The following is a 14,982-nucleotide window of genomic DNA, read 5'->3' on the forward strand; positions in this document are numbered from 1 at the left end:
TGCGGGCATAGGAGAGTTCCAAGCCTCAGCTGCGACTAACTGAAGCGATCAGCTTTTCCAGTCTCTCTCTCTCTCTCTTTAGACTGGCTGACTGGCTGTCTGCAGATCTCTCTCTCTCTCTCTCTGATGGTTCAGTCCACAGTCAGCGCTGTCAGCCTGTGACTGACGTCATAGTCCCGCCTCCTCACGCCGGCGCTCTTAAAGAAACAGTCACAGTACGACCAAAGGCTCGTAACAGCCGCAACACAACTTTCCGACTTTTGAACTCAATGCTTCAACTAATAAAGACAACCATGCCATTTGCCTTCTTATCCACCCGATCAATCTGTGCAGTCTCTTTCAGGGAGCGATGAACTTGGAGTCTAAGATCCCTCTGATCATCAACACTGTTCAGGGTTTTGCATTCAACAGTGTTCTGTCTCATACATTCGACCTACCGAGTTGCCAAGATGAACATCACTAATCAAATCTCACTGAGATTTCTCAGGTCCTGTTGAATTTATTGCCAAGTGCTCAAGTACGGGAAGGTACAGGGACAGAGAAACACTGACTTGTTGCAGCATCACAGGCAAGTACATTCAGAAAATACGCGGAACAGAAGTTATACGATTCTCTGTCCGTAACAATCTGTAAATATGTTTTATGTCATTAACGATATTTAAAATACATTGTGTCATGATCAATACTAATATGTGCATTTGTGTCAATAACAGACTTGGAAATGTTGAATTTGTTCCCTGTCTCCATTCCTCCTGTAATCCACAACCAGCTCCTTTGTTTTCGTTACAATGAGGGAGAGGTTGTTTTCTTGACATGACCATGTCGGGGTGATGACTTCTTCTCTGTCGGCTGCCTCGTTATTATTTGGGATCCGGCGGATCAATGTACTGTGGTCAGCAAATCTAATTAGCAGATTGGAACCAGCCACTGCAGCCCCACAGTGCACTATGTACTGATTGCAAAGCTACAAAATTGCATGTGAATAGCCTCCCCTCCCTCAACTCCACTCTTTCTGCGTCACCAGCAGACTGGGGCATCTCACATCTCGCTGCCTCCGCCAGGACATTAAACTGTGAACAACTGTGGTCAGGGACTGATCTCTGGGGTACTCCAAACGCTACCTCCTTCCAGTCTGAAAACGACCCACTCATCCAGACACACACTACCGGCAGTTTATCGATCTCCAACGAAAAAGCCTAATCACCTACTCCTGAGGGTCAATACCATTGCTGACTCGGAGTTTACAACCGTCAAATACCAGGAGGGACATAATAATCAGAAAGTCTCTAGTCACAGCCGTGTAAATAAAATGTGATCTCAGTGGGTGTGTGGCGCATGCTCAGAATGCGAAGGAGACAGACAAACTGAGCCAAGTCACAGACTGATGTAGGGGAGGAAGGATCCATTTTGATACAGAGAGGGAAGCGGAGAGTTTGATGTTCAGCCTGATGCCGGAACTGTAGCCTGTTAGAAGATGAAGTCTTGTTCCTCCAACTTGTTCTGAGCTGTGACAGTTTTTTTCAGAAGGCACCATGGAGAGTAAAATTACCTAAGTTGAAATGTTGTCCTTCACCCTCCAACGTGCTTTGTAAGCTTTTAACATTGCAGAAAAGGCAAAGGACTTGTCTATGGGACTCACAAACACAACAGCTCGTTAGTTCCGCTGTATCTGTCAGTTCACCAGCGCTTGAATGCCTCCGGTCCTTGAATGTGGAGGCGGAGATGCTGGAGAAGACAGCGCCCCACTCGCTACAAGGAGAGCCCGATCACGTGTCCATGTCCGTGATCTGATTGGATACATCGCCATGACGTTATAGCACTGTGACGTCATTCACTGGCTCTCATTTTGGAAGGGATTCAGTCGGCCATCGCAGATACACTAACAGCTTCGCACTGGGAAGCGGCCGTTCACCTGCTCCGTGTGTGTGAAGAGACTCATTCAGTTAACCCACCTTGTGATGCTCCGGTGAGTTCACAGTAAATAGAGGCCACATTTCTGTCTGGAGTGAGCAAAGAGTTTTACTCAATCATCCCAGCTGCTGCAACACCAGAAACTTCACATCAGGGAGGAAGTTCAAATCAGCTCCGTGTTAAATGTTTAACCATCACGGTGACTGAAGGCAGCTGCAGGTTCATGAGGGACTGTTACTGTCAGATTCTGCAGTTCTTGCGGCTGCTCATCGCACCCAGGACTGAACCCTGGTCACTGAGCATTGGAGGAGTCGGTTCTGCTGATGTTAGCCTTAAACTAGACTGGTGTTTAATATTGTGGAGCTGTGAAAGATGAATCAGTTTGTATCAAATCCCGTGTCTCACTTGAGAGACCACTCGGCCCAGCTGATCCCTGTCCATTTTTCTGTTCCATATCAGTATATTAAAATCTATCCCTGCCGTTCCCCTCTCACCCTCCCTGAGATGACAGATTGCAACTAGTCACTACTCCGTGGGATAGGAGATTTCCCTTGAATTTCACAGACACATAGAAATCTACAACATATTACTGATGCTTTGGCCCACAATATCGTACCGACCATGTAACTTAGTCTCTTAACTGTCTAGAATTACCCTACCGCATAGCCACCTATTTCCTAAGCTCCATGTACCTATCTAAGCGTCTCTTAAAAGATCCTATTTTATCCGCCTCTACCGACGCTGGCGGTGCATTCCACACAGACATCACTCTCTGTTTAAAAAAAACTTGGCTCTGACGCCTCCCCTGTACCTACCTCCAAGCAGCTTAAACCTATTCCCCCTCGTGTTAGCCGTTTATGCCCTGGGAAAAAGCCTCTGACTATCCACACGACCAATGCCTCTCATCATCTTATGCACCTGCATGAATTTCCTGCATGATTTTCTCCGGCTGAACAAGACGATGAGCTCACTGTGGTTGTGACGTTGTTCAGGGCTCTGGACGAAGTTAGTTAAACTCCTGCTTACCCGCCCTTTTCAACGTTTTAGGTCACTCTCACTAATTTCAAAGGTCTTCGCTTCGAACTGCTGGGTTGTTACAATGAACCTCTGAAGTCTGACAGACTAGCGAGTGAATGGAGCAGAGTCAGAAACCAAGTTGCCAGTCAGGGATTTGGGGCTCCAGAAAGAGATTGGGCCTGGAGTTTACAAGGAGGAGGAAGAAGACAAACCGAACCTGCAGGATGTGGCTACAAATGAAAGATCAGACACATTTGGAAACTGCTTGATTGAAAAAAAAAGTGGTTAATTTCTGCAAAATACTGGAGGAAATCAACAGATCAGGCAGAAAATGTGGAGAGGAATAAATAGACAACGTTTAGGCCGAGCCCTTCAGCATGCCTAGACTGTGTACTCCTCTGCTTAGTTGCTGCCTGAACTGCACAGTTCCTCCAGCATTGTGTGTTTGTGTGTCTGTGTCTGTATTTCTAGCAACTGCAGAATCGTTTGTGTTTTATATCTTCATTTGTAAGAGGGTTGTACTTCGGCATTAGATAAACAGAATGCCTGTTGATATTGTTTTTGGGAGCCGCTTTCTACGTTAAAAGAGCTGCTGAGTTTTCTACACAGAAAAAACCCTGAGGTGTGGACATAAAACCGGTGCTTGCAGGAACTTTTTATGGCACCGTGATTACCCATAAAACCGTGCGTTTAAAATTTCTCTGCCTCTGAACCACCAATCAAATGCGCAGGCGTCAAGGTTGTTGACGTATTTAGATCGCATGCGCGCTGTATACAAAAGGACTCAGCAGGAGCGTTCAAGGTAAGAATGAATCTACGGGCGGCTATCTTAAACACCGAGTGTGGAACAATTGCTCTGATGCCGGACACCGTGACCCGCAATCCCGGGACAGTCCTGCTGTCTTCCCCTTCTCTCAGCCCCACGATCCGTACACAGGCCCTGGGAAGCTTACGGCTGCTGAGGGAATGGGAACCGATGGATCTCTCAAACAGAGCTGAGATCCAGCTATTTAAATGCAAGGATTAGGAACTCGGCGAAAGGGAACAAAATATTTTACATCACCAGTTGAGAAAATCTTCTTTGTTCTACCTCCAATCACAAACAAGAGAAAACCCGTGGAGAGGGCACAGTTTTAAGGTGCTTGGAAGCAGGTACAAAGGAGATGTCAGGGGTGTTGTGCTCTTTATACGGACCGTGGGTTACTCATAACAAACTATATTAGGGAAGAATTGACCTTTTATTTAACAGCAACAAAACCACGTTTTACACTGCCATGCTTCTCGATCATTCTTCATTTCTGCGCATTCTCAGAACTCTGTCCAGTCACGTCCTGGCACGTGATATCACCACGAGGGGTGAGTTTCTTTACGCAGAGTGATGAGTGTCTGGAATGGGCTGCCGGCGACTGTGATGAAGGCGGATGCAATCGTGTCTTTTAAGAGGCTTCTGGTACATGGTGCGCAGAAAAATAGAGGACTATGGGAAACTCTAGGTAATTTCAAAAGTAAGTAATATGTGGCACAGCATTGTAGGCCGAATGGCCTGTATCGTATTGTATAAATGGTGAAGTCACTTACCCATGACCTCTGCTTGTCAGCCCACCCAACGTCAGTGGAAAATGCTGCTTGCAAATACCTCTATCTATACCCTTATAATTCTGTATACTTCCAACAAACCCTCAAAGCAGTGTACAAACTCCATTTCCAAAAAAGTTGGGATATTTTCTAAAATGCAATAAAAACAAAAATCTGTGATATGTTAATTCACGTGAACCTTTATTTAACTGACAAAGAAAAGATTTTCAATAGTTTTACTGACCAACTTAATTGTATTTTGTAAATATACACAAATTTAGAATTTGATGGCTGCAACACACTCAACAAAAGTTGGGACAGAGTTAAAATAAGATTGAAAAGTGCACAGAATATTCAAGTAACACCGGTTTGGAAGACTCCACATGAAGCAGGCTAATTGGTAGCAGGTGAGGTATCATGACTGTGTATAAAAGTAGCATCCATCAAAGGCTCAGTCTTTGCAAGCAAGGATGGGTCGTGGCTCACCCCTTTGTGCCAAAATTCATGAGAGAATTTAGGTCTTTCAATATCTACAGTACATAATATTGTGAAAAGATTCAGAAAATTCAGAGACATCTCAGTGCGTGAAGGGCAAGGTCGGAAATCACTGTTGAATGCACGTGATCTTCAAGCCCTCAGGCGGCACTGCCTAAGAAACAGTCATGCTATTGTGACAATTATAGCCATCTGGCCTTGGGAGTACTTCGGAAAACCATTGTCACTTAATGCAGTCTGTCGCTCCATCCAGAAATTCAACTTGAAACTGTATTACTCAAGGAGGAAGCCATACATCAACTCTATGCAGAAACGCCAGCAAGTTCTCTGGGCCTGAGCTCATCTCAGATGGACTGAAAGACTGTGGAACTGTGGTCATATGAGTCCACATTTCAGCTCGTTTTAAGAAAAAAACGGGCATTGAGTTCTCCATGCCAAAGGTGAAAACGACCATTCTGATTGTTATCAGAGAAAGGTGCAAAAGCCAGCATCTGTGATGGTATGGGGGTGCATCAGTGCCCACGGCATGGGTGAGTTTCATGTATGTGAAGGTAACACTGACTCTGAGGCATATATTAGGATTTTAGAGAGACATATGTTGCCATCAGGGCGACGTCTTTTCCCGCAACGTCCATGCTTATTTCAGCAGGACAATGCCAGACCACATTCCGCACGGGCTACAACAGCGTGGCTTTGCAGACACAGAGTGTGTGTGCTTGACTGGCCTGCTGCCAGTCCAGATCTATATCCTATTGAAAACATATGGCGCATCTTGAAGAGGAGAATCAGACAACGGAGACCACGGACTGTTGAGCAGCTGAAGTCTTACATCAAGCAAGAATGGACAAAATTTCCAATTGCAAATCTACTACAATTAGTATCCTCAGTTCCAAAACGATTCAAAAATGTTATTAAAAGGAAAGGGTAATGTAACACAATGGTAATCATGCCTCTGTCCCAACTTTTGTTGAGTGTGTTTGTGTTGCAGCCACATTTGTGTATTTACAAACTACAATTAAGTTGTTCAGTAAAACTATTGCAAATCTTTTCTTTGTACTTTTGTCAGTAAAATAAGGGTAAATGTGAATTAACATATCAGAGATTTCTGTTTTTATTGCATTTTGGAAAATATCCCAACTTTTCTGGAAATGTTGTTTGCATAATTTCCTTGTTTATGCTTAGAGCCTTTTTTAGGTGTATGTGAGCTCGATTTAACATTTAAGAGGTTTGTATAGGTACCTGGATGGCAGGGGTATGGGACTGGGCAGTTTAAATGGTTCAACACAAACTCGATGGCCCATAGGGCCTGTTTCTGTTTTGTATTTTTCTACGACTGTGACAGGATCCTGAAATAATTCTAATATGTACTCTATGAACTTGTAACAGCTGTGTGGACCAACCATTCATCTCAGCAGGAATTTTTTATATGGCGTTAAAACGGTGGCACTTTAAGTTAATAATACATAAAAGAATTCCCAGCAGCACGTCAAGAAAGACTATTTGCGTTTCAGATACTGTGGGGCCAGGCACCCGTGCTGCTCAGCAGGAATAGGGAATACAAGCATTGGAGAGAGTCAAACTGAGCCAAGGCACAAATTCGAGATGGCAGAAATGCCCCATTCTTATAGAGACAGGAAGAGCATCAGAGAATTGATGGTCATTCCAGATACCAGCACTGTGCACAGTCAGGAGATGATTTCTCTGTCCAACTTGGGTTTAACATCACTGTAACAGTGTGATACGAGATCAAACCTCGGCAACTCAAGTAATTTCATCTCAGATGTTGTCCTAAACCAATTGATGGATTATGTAAATCTTTTTACAGGTTAAAAACGAGAAGGAATTTGTCTCCACGAATCTCAGATACGGCACGGCAATTTTGCTGTCTCTGTCTGGATATTTAAGAAGTGGAGCAAGGGATTCAATCGACCATTCTTCCTGCTCAGACTGTGGGAATGGTTTCACTCGGTTATCTCAGTTGAAGGTACATCAGCAAGTTCCCACTGGGCAGGGCTATTCATCTGTTCTGTGTGTGAGAAAGGATTCTGTCGGGCATCCCACCTGCGGACAGACCAGTCCGATCTCACTGGGCCGAGGCTGGTCATCTGCTGAATTTCAGGGAAGGGATTCTCTCGGTCATCTGACCAAATGGCACACCAGCAAGTTCATACCGGGAAGCGGCCATTCACCTGCTCAGACTGTGGGAAGGGATTCACACAGTCATCCACACTACAGATTCATCAGCGAGTTCACACTGGGGAGAAGCCATTCACCTGCTCAGAATGTGGGAAGGGATTCAGTCAATCATCCAACCTACAGAGTCACCGGCGAGTTCACACAGGGGAGAAGCCATTCACCTGCTCAGACTGTGGGAAGGGATTCACACTGTCGTCCCACCTACAGAGACACCATCGAGTTCACACTGGGGAGAAGCCGTTCACTTGCTCGGTCTGTGGGAAGAGATTCAGTGAGTCATCTGACCTACTGGTACATCAGCGAGTTCACTCTGGGGAGAGGCCATTCACCTGCTCAGTCTGTGGGAAGGGATTCACTCAGTCATCCAACCTACTGGTACATCAGCGAGTTCACACTGGGGAGAAGCCGTTCACCTGCTCAGTCTGTGGGAAAGGATTCACACTGTCATCCCACCTACAGAGACATCTGCGAAGTCACACTGGAGAGAAGCCATTCACCTGCTCAGAATGTGGGAAGGGATTTACACTGTCATCCCACCTACAGAGACACCAGCGAGTTCACACTGTGGAGAAGCCATTTACCTGCTCAGAATGTGGGAAAGGATTCACTCATTCATCCATACTGCAGATTCATCAGCGAGTTCACACTGGGGAGAGGCCGTTCACCTGCTCAGACTGCGGGATGAGATTCACTTGCTCATCTAAACTGAAGGTACATCAGAGATTTCACACTGGGGAGAAGCCGTACACCTGCTTAGACTGTGGGAAGGGATTCACTCAATCATCCAACCTACAGAATCATCAGCGAGTTCACACTGGGTAGAAGCCGTTCACGTGCTCAGTCTGTGGGAAAGGATTCACCCAGTCATCCAAACTACAGAATCATCAGCGAGTTCACACTGGGTAGAAGCCGTTCACGTGCTCAGTCTGTGGGAAAGGATTCACTCAGTCATCCCAATTACTGGCGCACCAGTCAGTTCACAATGGAGAGTGGCTGTTGTTATGAATCCCTGGGTTTTGTTTGCTGTGGACTGTCATTTTAAGAGAGAGACAGATTAAGAAGGTGAATCAGTCTGACTTGCAGCTTGTTTACATTGCTCACAACTTGTTTAGTTTTAACTGAGGACACAGACACTCAGAGTCAGACGGAGACGAAGGAGGAAAAATGAAAGGATCGAAACCAGGGAACTAGAGGCCAAGGGTCAATCTTTGGAACTTTCCTATGCCCACAAGGGTGGGTTAGTTATCGATTCATCGTACATCGAACGTGTGGTGGTCACCTCGTTTGATCCATAGGAGTGGATCTGATTTGGGGTATCATGTGAAGACCACTGATGTGTTAACCCTTGCCTGGGTGTGGTGACGATACCCCTTGTGACAATTTGCTTTTGGTGATAATTCGTATTTGGATTTGGAATGACGATGGATAAAATCTACATCGATTATTCTCTCGCTTTACCACCATGGAACCTGTGGAATTCGACATAATTGCCTTCTCTTGACATTTACCCCGGATTACAAATATCTCATCACCTATTCCGTGGATGAACTGAGCTTTCATACTTTACTATCTCAAGACTCCAAGCCTTGTTTCCCCCGTGCTCAGTAGTTTGGGAGTTATATTTACACACATTTATTCACATAAAACTGTTAACTTCTGTTTATCTTGTTTAAGTTACAATATTATAAGTAGTTATTAATAAAGATAGTGGTTTTAACATCAAAACCAGACTCCAGGTGTAGTCTATTGCTGCTGGTTTGTTTCTAAAGCGTTACGGTTCATAACAAAATTGCATCCTGCGTCCGGGATATGAACAAACTTGGGGAAATATTGATCGATTAATTATCGAGTTGATTGGGGTGATCCCTTTTGATTTATTTGTGTGTGGAAATCAGCAGCAATGGATATTTATATAATTCTGGAAGCACCAACCCCTGAGGTATTAGGAAAAGCTAAAACAAATGAATAGCTGACTATTGAACGTCAATGAGGTAAGGGGGTGTGAAGGAGCAGGGTAAGCATAAAACTGGGAGAGCAGGTAAAGGTGAAAAAAATAGGGGTTTTATTACCCAAAGTGTTTATAAACTCAACAGAACTGTTCTAGAGTCTAAACTTGAATCAGCTAAACTTGAATCAGCTAAACAGAACAAAACTGGGTTACAACAATGCAGCGAAATACTCCTCAGACCTAGAGACACCACTCAGCTCCTGGCTGTGGGCTTATATTGGATGCTGGCCATTCAATAGTAAATTGCATGGGACAGAAAACATTCCTCTCCTTTAAAAGATATGCCGTAGCTCCAGAGAACACCCCTCTGGCTGTAGCAGAATCCAATTATCCAGCCCCATCTACATAGGCTGGTGTCATGCAGCCACTGAGTCATTTCCCAGGTTATCAGGAGGACGGTCGGCTACAGGACACTTTAATAGGCCCGGCTGATGGTGCGGCTGCGAATTGCAGACGCCACAGGGGACTATGAGAAAGCCAGAAATTCAGAGGAAAATAGTTGAGCACTATATATCTATGAAGGTATTTGATAAGGAAGTGTTAAAGAGGTTTCCTGTGAGTAAAGAGGAGATCCAGTTACAACTAGAACAATTGAGGACTGATGTACTTAGATTAGAGGCTGAAGAAAAAGAGACAGAGGGGGTTTGATGCAGACAAACAGAGGGAGGAAGCAGAAAAAAAGGTGTTTTGAAGCTGAGGAAGCAGACAAACAGAGGGAAGAAGGAAAAAGACAGAGGCATGTTCTGACAGAGAAGTTAAGGCTCAAGAAAGAAGTTGCTGTCTCAAAGGAGTTGGTTGTACAATTTATTGCCAGCCAGGAAGTTAAATTGGTCCCTCCATTTGATGAAACCGACGTAGGTAAATACTTCCAGCCTTTTGAGAAAGTGGCTGAAAGTCAAAAGCGGTCGAAAGGAAGCTGGACTCTTTAGTTACAAAGTATAATTAAGGGCAAGGCTCAACACACACATTCTGCCCTATCAATTGAAAATGCAGCTGATTATGTCATTGTGAAACAGGCTGTGCTCAAAGCTTATGTGTTGGTTCCAGAAGCTTACAAAGGCTTAGAAATTGGAGGAAATCTATGAAACAGACTTACATGGAATTTGCTTCTGAGAAGTTTGTGTGTTTTGACCGCTGGTGCACATATAAAAATATAAATGATGATTTTTACAGATAGAAAAAGTTGGTTTTAATTGAAGAATTCAAAAGGTGCGTCTATGATGACATAAAGAGACATTTAGATGAAAATGATGCTGCCACTTTGCAGGAGTCTGCTAGATTAGCAGATGTTTGCTTTAACTCATAAGGTTAAGTTTACCCCGAATAAGAGCTTCCCAAAGAGTAGCAGGGATCACCAGGGTAAACCAGAAATTAAAGCTGGGACTAGTGACAGGAGTAAGGATGAAGGGAAACAGTTGAAGGTGAAATATTCTGGTCTTGCTTGTTACTATTGTAAGAAAGCTGGTCATGTGATGGCTAATTGTTCTGTCCTGAAGAAGAAAATGGAAAATGAGGCAGTCCCAAATGCCCGTGGTCAGTATGTTGAAGCACCTATAAATCCACAGGGTTCTGAATATTCTGTTGAGGCTCAGTTAAGGACTGAGAGGTCTGACCGAGTTAAGAAGGTGTTCGATCATTTTATGTCAGATGGGTTTGTATTCGTAAATGAAGAATCAACCCCAGTACCAGTGAAAATTCTTCGAGATACTGGGGCTTCTCAGTCACTTACATTAGACAGTGTTCTAAAGTTTGGTGATGAGTCTAACACTGGTGAGGTAAATCTTATTCAAGGCCTTGGGGGCGGTGTGGTTTCTGTGCCGTTGCACAAGGTAACTTTATAATCAGGATTGGTTTCAGGACCTGTTGAGATAGGATTGTGCTCCAGTTTACCAGTGGAAGATGTTACTTTGCTGTTAGGGAATGACCTGGCAGATGGTAAAGTTGTTCCTGCAGTGCAGTTCACAACTAAGCCAACCACTGATGACCCACAGATGGATTTTAACATTTATCCTTCCTACGCAGGAACTCAAAGTATGGCTAAAAATTCTACCAATGCAGAGAGTTCTGTGCAGCATGATTCTGATATCCATGATAGCCAAAATCGGGATTCAGGTTATGATGACTCGTCAGGGACTTTTCCGCCTTCATTGTTTCAACAGGATTCAGGTCGTAAGTCTGATGAGAAAGATTTTTCCCTGTCTAGGAAGGAGATTATAGCAGAACAGAACCGAGACCCTGAGATTGAAGCTTCAAAAGAAACAGCTCTCTCAGATAATGAGATTAAGAAAGTGCCAGTAGGGTATTATCTCAAGGATGGCGTGTTAATGAGGAAGTGGAGGCCACCTGCTATACCAGTGAGTGAGGAATGGGCAATTGTTCACCAAGTTGTAGTTCCTAAAGTTCTTAGGGCTGAAATTTTAACTTTGGCCTACAGTATGCCATTAGGTCGACATCTTGGAGTGAATGAAACTGTAAACAGGATTATGAAATAATTCTACTGGCCTAATTTGAGGAAAGTTGTTGTTACCTTTTGCAGAACCTGTCACACTTGTCAAGTTGTGGGTAAACCTAATCAGGTCACACCAGTGGCCCCACTGTGGTCTATACCTGCATTCGGTGAACCGTTTTCAACATTTATAGTGGATTGTGATGGCCCATTGCCTAAGACTAAAGCTAGCCATCAGTATCTGCTAACTATTATGTGTACTACATCCAGATTCCCAGAGGCAATAGCTCTCAGAAATATTAAAGCTAAAACTGTGGCAAAGGCTGTTACCAAGTTTTTTTACTTTATCTGGTTTGCCTAAAGAAATCCAGTCTGATCAAGGAAGTAATTTTACATCTGGATTATTCCAGCAGGTAGTTTATGAACTGGGAACTAAACAAATTACATCAACTGCATACCATCTGGAATCACAAGGGGCTTTGGAAAGATTTCATTCTGCCCTCAAAACAATGATTAAGACATAGCATGGTGAAAATGGAAAAGACTGGGATGAAGGAATGTATTTGGTTTTGTTCACAGTAAGAGTTGGTACAGGATTAACTGGGCTTTAGTCCATTTGAATTTGTATTTGGTCTCAGAGTGAGGGGACCTTTGACCTTGTTAAAGGAACAGTGGATTGATGGGGATGTACATGTTAACCTGTTAGACTATTTTAAAGTTCAAAAATACACTGCATGAAGCCTGTATTCTAGAAAGACAAAACTTAAAAGATTTCTGAAAACAAAATGAAGTGTTGGTTTGATAAGTGGGCTTGCGAAAGAAAATACCAGGTGGGGGATAATGTGCTTACCTTATCTCCAATGTTGATGAATCCACTACAGGTGAAATTCAATGAACCGTTTCAAATAGTCTCTCAACTTAATGATGTGAATTATGTTATTAAAACACCTGATCAACGTAAACTAACACAGGTGGTACAGAAAAATATAATAAAGCCTTATTTTGAGAAGCAGGCACCATCTGTGAGTGTTGTCAAAACATATGAATCTGGTAACCCTGAGAATGAAACAATTGACTCGTCTGAGACTTTTCACAAGCCAAACATGGTCCCAGTTAGACGAATGAACTCGGTTGTTCCAGAAAACATTGCTAACAAGTTGACTGATCTGCAGCCAACGCAACAACAACAGCTGACGGAATTAATTCTGAAGTTGAAAGATTTTTTTTCCCGATGTTCCCAAACAACCACAGTCGCAGTACACGGCATAGATAATGGTCAAGCTAAACCGATTAAACAACACCCATATTGCATGAACATGAAAAGTGTAAATAGGCTGAGCAAGGAATTGAATATATGCAGAAAAATGGTATTATTAGTCCTTCAGCATCAGATTGGAGCTCACCCTGCATTATAGTGCCCAAACCTGATGGCAGTGCTAGATTTTGCACTGATTAGAGGAAGGCAAATGCAGTAACAAAAACAGATGCCTATCCTATCCCTAGGATAGATGATTGCATCGATAAGGTTGGAATAGCTAATATCTTACAAAGATTGATCTGTTGAAAGGGTATTGGTGTGTTCCATTGATGGACAGAGGTAGAGAAATTTCTGCATTTGTGGCACCATCTGGGTTGTATGAATACAATGTTTTACCTTTTGGAAAGAAAAATGCTCCAGGAACATTCCAGAGAATGAATGATTCTGTAATTCGAGGATTAGATCACACAGATGCTTATATTGATGACATAGTTACAGGGAGTGACACTTGGGAAGAGCATATCCCTGCAGTGGAGAAGCTGTTTGACAGGTTTTCCCAGGCCAGCCTTACAGTTAACTTGGCTAAGAGTGAATATGGCCATGCCACTGTGACCTGTCTTCGCTATGTTGCAGCTCAAGGCAAGTTGGCTCCTGTTCGGGCAAAAGACCAGGCAATTTCTCAAGTTCCTATTCTGACTGCTCAGAAGGCTCTTAGAAGGTTTCTGGGAATGGATGGATATTATCGTAAGTTCTGGAAGAACTCTGCTGCTATCGCTCTTCCTCTGACTAATCTCCTGAAGATGGGTGAAAAGTTTGTTTGGACCGAGCCTTGTCAGGAGGTATTTGATCGATTGAAAGTTATTTTTTGAGATTAGGCCAATCAATGTAGTGCTGTCAGCAAATTTAATCAGCAGATTGGAGCTGTGGGTGGCAACACAAGTCATGGGTGCACAGAGAGTAAAGGAGTGGACCAAAGAGAAAACCCTCTGGGTTCTGTGTCCTGAGGGTCAGAGAGACAGAGGAGATGGAGCCCACTCTTACCACCTGCCGGCGATCTGACAGGAAGTCCAGGATTCAGCTGCACAAGGCAGGGTGAAGGCCGAGGTCTCTGAGCTTCTTGTTGATACTTCACGCCTTTGTATGGCTACTGCTCTGCCCATGACTGCAAGGAACTGCAGAGAACTTTGGAGAGCAGAGAAGATCAGAGAAACAAGCCTCCCCTCCATGGACTCTTCCTACACTTCCCCTGCCTCGGAAAAGCAGGCCATGTACTCAAAGACCCTCACAACCTGGACATTTTTGCTGTAAACCCGCTCCCACATAGGCGGAGAGATACAAAAGCCTTAAAGTGCGTAACACCAAGCTGAAGGATGGCTTCCTGTCTGCAGTTATGCCAAATGAATGATAAAATGGACCCGACTTCACAATGTAACTCAGCGTGACCCTGCACCATATGTCTATCTGCACTGCACTTTCTCTGCAGCCATAATGCTTCATTACAGTTATTTTTTTGTTGTATATCAGCTCAATGTACCGTCGTAATGTATCGATCTGTGTGGATGGTACATCAGGCAAGATTTTCACTGTAGCTCAGTACGTGATGATGATAAACAAATTTCCCCATTTTAATTCTGTGGAAATATTAGACAGACTGAGCTTCTGCTCTGGAACCTCAGAAGGAAACTGAACTGTTGTCATTTCTGTGGAAAGCAAGTATATGGAAAATGCTTCAATCTCACATTACGATCTGCAGTAACTGGGATCAGGTGACCGGTGGTGGGTCTCCCATATCAATATCAGAATCAAGTTTAATAGCACCGGCATATAGATAGATACTTTATTCATCCCCAAGGGGAATTTCAACCCATGAAATATAACTCATGAAAGGGGAAATGTGCCATGAAATTTATTGTCTCTGTGGTAGCAGTAGAACCTAATACTTAATAAAAGATTCTAACAATTGTGATTTAAAATAAGAATATAGTTCAAAAATAGAAAAAATAAAAATCTAATAAACTTTTAATTCTGTGGAACTATTTGACTGACTGGGTTGTTGCTTTGGAAATTCTGAAGTGA

At 43.5% G+C, this 14,982-nt stretch overlaps 1 protein-coding gene across 3 annotated transcripts; it reads left to right on the forward strand.

The window, feature by feature from the left end:
• Positions 1 to 1,693: 1,693 nt before the first annotated feature.
• LOC132388329 (zinc finger protein 239-like) lies at positions 1,694 to 8,815 on the forward strand. Of its 3 annotated transcripts, XM_059960664.1 has the most exons (3): positions 3,328 to 3,730; positions 4,241 to 4,433; positions 6,824 to 8,815. In XM_059960664.1, exon 3 carries the CDS (start codon positions 7,147 to 7,149, stop codon positions 8,014 to 8,016), a length of 870 nt encoding a protein of 289 aa, XP_059816647.1. In that variant the 5' UTR covers positions 3,328 to 3,730; positions 4,241 to 4,433; positions 6,824 to 7,146; the 3' UTR covers positions 8,017 to 8,815. The 3 variants fall into 3 exon arrangements, with proteins under 3 accessions (XP_059816649.1, XP_059816647.1, XP_059816648.1); XM_059960666.1 differs by lacking the exons at positions 3,328 to 3,730; positions 4,241 to 4,433 and adding an exon at positions 1,694 to 1,966; XM_059960665.1 differs by having other exon boundaries at positions 3,328 to 4,421.
• Positions 8,816 to 14,982: the final 6,167 nt, after the last annotated feature.

Source organism: Hypanus sabinus, unplaced genomic scaffold (assembly GCF_030144855.1).
Source record: "Hypanus sabinus isolate sHypSab1 unplaced genomic scaffold, sHypSab1.hap1 scaffold_298, whole genome shotgun sequence".
NCBI lineage: Eukaryota > Metazoa > Chordata > Chondrichthyes > Myliobatiformes > Dasyatidae > Hypanus > Hypanus sabinus.

Coding starts and splice junctions, on each gene's coding strand:
- LOC132388329 (XM_059960666.1), top strand. CDS start 7,147: ATGGCACACCAGCAAGTTCATACCGGGAAGCGGCCATTCACCTGCTCA.